Source organism: Antrostomus carolinensis, unplaced genomic scaffold (assembly GCF_000700745.2).
Source record: "Antrostomus carolinensis isolate BGI_N321 unplaced genomic scaffold, ASM70074v2 scaffold9748, whole genome shotgun sequence".
Taxonomy (NCBI): Eukaryota; Metazoa; Chordata; class Aves; order Caprimulgiformes; family Caprimulgidae; genus Antrostomus; species Antrostomus carolinensis.
The window spans coordinates 7,806-13,896 of NW_010333660.1; the positions used below are offsets into that span (position 1 = coordinate 7,806).

General features: G+C 38.7%; 1 protein-coding gene and 1 non-coding gene across 2 annotated transcripts in view; both read right to left on the bottom strand.

Moving 5' to 3' along the window:
* Positions 1-4,905, bottom strand: part of TCP1 (t-complex 1) — a gene marked incomplete at its 5' end in the record, with an annotated part of 7,187 nt that extends 2,282 nt beyond the window's left edge. The window contains 8 exons of the mRNA XM_010173936.1: positions 79-202; positions 888-1,063; positions 1,397-1,523; positions 2,142-2,323; positions 2,830-2,940; positions 3,284-3,381; positions 3,942-4,070; positions 4,820-4,905. Of these exons, the coding sequence (XP_010172238.1) occupies positions 79-202; positions 888-1,063; positions 1,397-1,523; positions 2,142-2,323; positions 2,830-2,940; positions 3,284-3,381; positions 3,942-4,070; positions 4,820-4,905 (1,033 nt within the window). The remainder of the gene's footprint in view (positions 1-78; positions 203-887; positions 1,064-1,396; positions 1,524-2,141; positions 2,324-2,829; positions 2,941-3,283; positions 3,382-3,941; positions 4,071-4,819) is intronic.
* A 532-nt stretch (positions 4,906-5,437) lies between these two features.
* On the bottom strand, positions 5,438-5,573 carry LOC114818848 (small nucleolar RNA SNORA29). Its single transcript, XR_003766291.1, has one exon. It is a non-coding gene; the product is annotated as a small nucleolar RNA SNORA29 (small nucleolar RNA).
* Between the last annotated feature and the right edge of the window lie 518 nt (positions 5,574-6,091).

Sequence of the window (6,091 nt, forward strand, 5' to 3'; positions counted from 1 at the left end):
GAAATGAACAAACGGGATTTTATCTCAAACTTAGTGGAAAGCATACACAAAACTGAGTATTTTAAAAAGGATTCTTACTTCTTGATTAAAATCAGCTCATCATCACAGATTCTCTCTTGAATCACCTCTTCAGCTTGTCCCAGCATTAATGCCTCAAAACTCTCCTCACCTTCAAGGTTTGCAAGGGTTGAACATATGGTTGCTTTTAACAAACAAACAAAAAAGTGAAATTAGCACTTAATTCCAGTGCATCCTTTGCTGACTTTCCAGAACAGGCATACAGAGAGAAAAAACATCAATTGACAACGGAAATAATAGCAGCATAAGCAGATTTTTCTTAAATTCTACAGCACCTCTAATTCTCAGGTGGCAATTCAATATTCCACACTTTATAATCAATACTGCTCTTTTTGCTCAACTTTTACAGCACTTACCTTTTCACAACTATTACAAGTTCCTGTGCTTTACCATAATGAACATGCTTTCTTGCAAATTTAAGAATTGACAGATAAAATCTGTGTAGGGCCAGAATTTTTTTAAGTATGTATTTAAAGATTTAGGAATTCTTTATTTGCCTTGAACTGTCTAAACGAGGTATTTACCTCTCCAAAGTGAGGCTTATGAATGTGTTCTTAATAGACTTCTAAATAAATACAGATTCTGGCTCACATTTCCACAAAAACACAATCTTGCCAGTGCAAGGCAGCATTTTTTTTCCCCTCTGTAAACCTTCATCAGTCAGCTCTTACAGTACTCATCTACTTTGACACAATGGTCACTTAGAAGCAACAGTAAACTTAAAACCTAGGAGTGGTTCAGCTCTACCTGTCCTCTTCTTGCATGTAAAAAACTCATGTTAAAAAGAAGGTATTTTTACATACACATACCTCCAGATGCCTTGGCAATACGCTTAAGGTCCTTTTTTACAACTCTTCGTACTGCCATAGCACCAGCATCAACGAAGTATTTCAGACACATATCATCAATACCTCCAGTGGTGAGAATAACATTGGCACCAGTGGCCAAAATCTTCTGGATCCTTTCTTTGGTAATATCTGATTCTCTGCAAGGATAAAGGCAAAGTTAGAAAAATGTACTTACAAGTCTGTAGTCACATTCTGTCAAACCACTTCCTGAGCTCTTAATCCAGAGCTCTGCAAGGAGAAGAAACCGTTGCACAAACATACTTGGATTTCCCAAAAACTGACTTAATGCTAGTTCTGCCTCCATGAGTGCAGACTTTTACCATTAATATTTGGTATTGTTGGGAAATGTTAACATTTAAAACATTTTTACCTCTTGCACTTAGTCAAAATTACACCAAGCCACCTCAACTGAAGAGACCAAAGTAAGCCAATGAAACCCCACTGTCTCGGTTACTCAAGCTTCCACACACCTCTGCCTTATCTGGTCCAGCTTCTCAGGGTCTGAGATAACGATCTGAACACCAAGCTTCATTTTTGCTTTCTGCAGGCTGAAGTCAAGGCATGCAATCTTCGCATTAACTATTCTCTTGGTCATACCTGATGAGAGAGAACAAGAAAAAGGATCTTGTCAAATAGAGTTAACAGAACATCAAGTTAGTATTAAAGATTAAAACTAACACTACTTTCACATTTCGGGTTGCTGTTCAGTTTGCTTCTCTGCCTCCAGTTCTGCCCTAGAACAGAAAAATGCTAACAAAGACTTTAAAAGATTTTTTTTTAAATCTCTTCTATAACCCCTGTTGTTACAGACCCTATCCTCAAAACATGAATGACCATGAAAAGCTGACCCACTGGTCTTGCATCCTTTAGTTCACTAATCACAACACAGGTCGCTAAATCTAACAGCTCCCTACAACCCCGGTGCTGGCTCCTCACAAGGGAGGTGCTTATGTTCCAGAAGATCACGGGGCTGATATTGAAATAGGGAAACTACAGTAGCTTACCAACACTTCATGGATCACTACTAGCTGGCAGACCCTAGCCTAGAAACACTGGTGAAGTAGGGGTTGAGGTTTTTTTGCATTCTTGTTTAATTGTTCTGGAATTGAAAAGCCCCATGATTTGTAACTAAAGCAGTCAGAAAGAAGATCCATGCAGAAAGACTAAGAAGACCAAGTTCACACAAAAGCTTTAAGAAACACAGCATGTTCTTACCCTGCGAGCCCACCACGCAGTTCAGGGCGTAACCGTTCACAAGTATGCTCTCCTTCTGGCTGCGGCCATGTGCCTTCAGAACATTAACCGAGTTGATTGGATACCGAGCCTGACCCTTCTGGTCTGTGTATTTAACTGCCAGCGCGGCATCCACCACCATATTGGCAAAGAAATCACCATCACTACAGTGCTGTTAAGGTTACAACCAAAGAAGAAAACAAGTATTATGCTTAAGAAAAAAAGAAGTCACTAACAGTGCCCAGCTAAGAGTCAAAAACTGTTTCCGAAAAACAACTCGAGAGGTATGGAAGTGCTAGCTTTCCTTACCATTCCCTCAAAGGAAGGAGTAATTCTCAAAGCTGACACACTGGTATGAAAATTAGGACAGGCTAGTGCAATGCCTGCATTCGACACACCTCTTGTTCCTTAACAAAAATACCTACCCTGTAGTCAGCCTGCGTTCCCTTATCAGCACAAAGGCTAAGCATGCAGCTTTTCCTATGGCTGCAAAGTAAAATGCAACCTGCTTTCCTCTGGTTTAACTCCCCAAGTTTTCCACACCCCTGTTACAGAAACAGCAGCTTGAATACTATACCCCATCCATATGAACTGCTGCAAAGGAAACTTGCTACTCAAGCCCTCCAACCAAGCACTCTCACTTAAATAACCCAATGAAGTTAAAGGATACATTCCTATAATTTTAGATGACATTGATGTTTTAGCAGCATTAATTAGGCACTCCCTGCCCAATTCATCTGTGTTAATAATAAGATTTTCATTGATGTAGCGAACTGCTTCCCTGCAGAACAAAGAGAAATAGTGTTAAAGAATTCCACCCACACAAAGACAAAAATCTGACAACTTTTCAGAACTTTAAAATGTTATTTTAAAGAGTGCAGGTGTGAAATAAATTAATCTTCTAGAACAGTAAAGTGACATTTTTATGTGAGACTATAGGAATTAAAAATAATTAAGAAAAAAAAGGCCAAGCCAACAAAAAAAGCCCAAAATACAGCCCCCAAAACACCATATCCACTTTGCACCAAAGTCTGTCTTAATGCAGACACAAACACCGAAATAAACAAAAAGCATGCAGTTATTGTACCTTAAAAAATGCAACTTCAACTGTATTAGTTTCTTACTTGCAAGCAAGTCGGTATCCACCAATAATGGAGGTAGGATGAATTTTCTGTTTCACTAGCTCATCTGCATTTTTTAGAAGTTCTGCAGCAATAATTACCTGTTCGAAATACAAACAGTAAATACACATATTCCATACAAGCAAAATAACTACCTGTTGCCACTAAGTGGAAAGCAGAACCACAAATAGCTGTCCCATGTCCACTGAGTGGAAACAAGTACTTACAACCTGGAATTGTAAAAGCCACCTGATTTGCCCCTCTCCCCAAATTTTCAAGTCTAAGGCAAGTTTTCAACATGAGACATCCTTATCAGTCCTAACATTTTTATTTCTCATGGTTGTTAAAAATGAAGAAATTTAATTCAGAATCTATCCTCAACTTTCAAGACAGGAAAAAATAAATAATGAAACCATAGTGAGCAAAATCCATTCCAAAGCACCAGCTGCATATGGACACTAGCACCTCTAAAAAATACCACAGGTCTAATTGCTTTATTCTGTAGCCTACTTTAAAAAACTGTTTATATTCAGTCAACCTTTTTTCATTCTGTATAGCTGAGCCACACTCCATCAGGATTCATAACAGATAAATCAAAAGCTGCACGGTGACAATGAAACACTGACTTTTGGTGCGTCTGCCTGTAAAACTTGCTACATACCACTGAGGTTGTCCCATCACCAACTTCTTTGTCTTGCAGGTCTGCCAGCTCACAAAGAACTTTTGCAGCAGGGTGTTCCACTTCCAGCAGTTTCAGAATGGTTGCACCATCGTTAGTAATAGTCACATCCTAATTTGCACAAATCAAATGTTAATACGAGCTGTATTTCCTATTATGTTTTTACTGGTTGGTTCATGTTTATGCAAATTAACTATCTTTTGCATATGCCCATAAAATAACTATTTATACCAATTATTTACTGCCTCTTTTTAAGTAAGTGTCTAACAACAGAATTGTTACCAATGCAGAATCTGCACTTTTTTATCAGAAAAGTTTTTATGTTACAGAAATTCATCAAATGTTTTGCACACATCAGATTAGCAGCAGTGCAATAACTTCCCTCTAAAACAGTGTCTTATTACAGCACCCTGTAAAATGGCAAACTTCCTTCATTTGCTTGAAATATTTTAAAATATGAAACACTGCTTTAAAATTGTTATGGGATTATTTGAATTCTTTTTTGTTATTTCTCCTGATGTACAGACCAGGATATACAAGTCAACACCATCACAAGGCTTAACTTTAATGGTCATACTAATTCCTGTAAATTTGACGAATGTTTTTAAGTGGTGACAAGAACTTATGTGTAGAAAGGAGACAACTGTGCTACATAAAATACAGTACCAGATTAAACTAAAATAATACAGCATACATTACTAGATGCTCAATTTTACCACATTTCTCCTCCTACCCCCTCCCAAAACCATGGAAAAAAAAAAAAAGGTATGGGCACATTAGACCTGTGAAGCACACTAAGGGGAAGAACTTCTACACAGGAATACACAAGTCCTCCTGACTCTTAAAGAAAGCTTACTTACCCCAATATCATCCACCAACATCTTATCCAGACCAACTGGCCCGAGAGAACTCTTCACAATGTTGGCAATAGCAGATGCAGCAGTAACTGAGTATATGAAAGAAAAAAGTTTTATTTTTAAAACTTCAGGGTGATTCAGGTTTACAAGAAAATGTGCCAAGAACCTGCAATTCAAAAATCCGAGACAAACTGATATAGCTAAGCTAGTAATGGCTTACTGCTACCCAAAAATACAACCTGTGCTGAACCTCACTCTCCCCTCCAAGCTGGTTCAGCTAACTAACCTGGCAAAACTAACCCATCAGAAAAACAGTAATTTTCTGCTGGCTTATTAAGATGGAGGACACTACTAAGGTCAGAAGAGCAGTGGTGGTAGCTTAGCAGAGGTTGGCAGTGCTGTTTCTTTTGGCAGCAGCAAGTCATACCACGAAACTTCACTTTTATTTACTTCTTCAGTTCTAGGCAGATACAGAAAAATGGTATCTCCATATATCAATTAGTAAAACATCTTTTTGCCCTGCTTAGGTCTGTGACTGAAACAAAACACTTATTCTGTAACTAAGTCAAGAAAGGCAAAAGTGACTAAAGTAACATGAGACCTCTAATGTAATGGCTTGTTTACAGGATGTTCTGCCAACTTCATATAGGAAAAAGATACAATCAACCTTTTCCTTCAGACCGTGGCAAGTGTTTCTCTATCCCACAAGCATAGCCACTTAATCTAGAAATTGAAAAAGTGGTAGTATAATGGGAACAGAAACAATTCAGACCTTCACTTTCAACTTCAAAAAATATAACGATTTTGTTTGTTTGTTTTAAAGCAGTAATGGCAGCTTTCTTAAGGAAATAACCATTGTATCACCAAAATTGCCATTATCAAGAATCTCAGTCACAGATTAAGGTAATTATCATTCTAACTGTTCTGCTTAAAGTATCATAAGAACTGCATGACTCTCACGACGATCATAAAGAAGCAGGTCTTCAGCTTCTTCCTTTGTCTTTTATCTACTCAGAAATTAAGAACAGCCTCGGAATTTGCAGCATTTTCCCAAGACGTGTGATAAAATCCTGAGAAACGTGGAACGTTTTGGAGAACTACAGTTAAAGACACTCATCTTGAGGGCGGTCCCCACTCCCAGAAGCAGGTTACATCTCTGTGCTGGGGGCCAGCAAGCTTCCCCAGCCGTCCCTTCCCCACTAAGGCCTCATGGCCAGCCTGCAGGCCTTGCCGGCTCACAGCCTACGAGCTCGGGGTGGCACCGAGCCCAGCCCC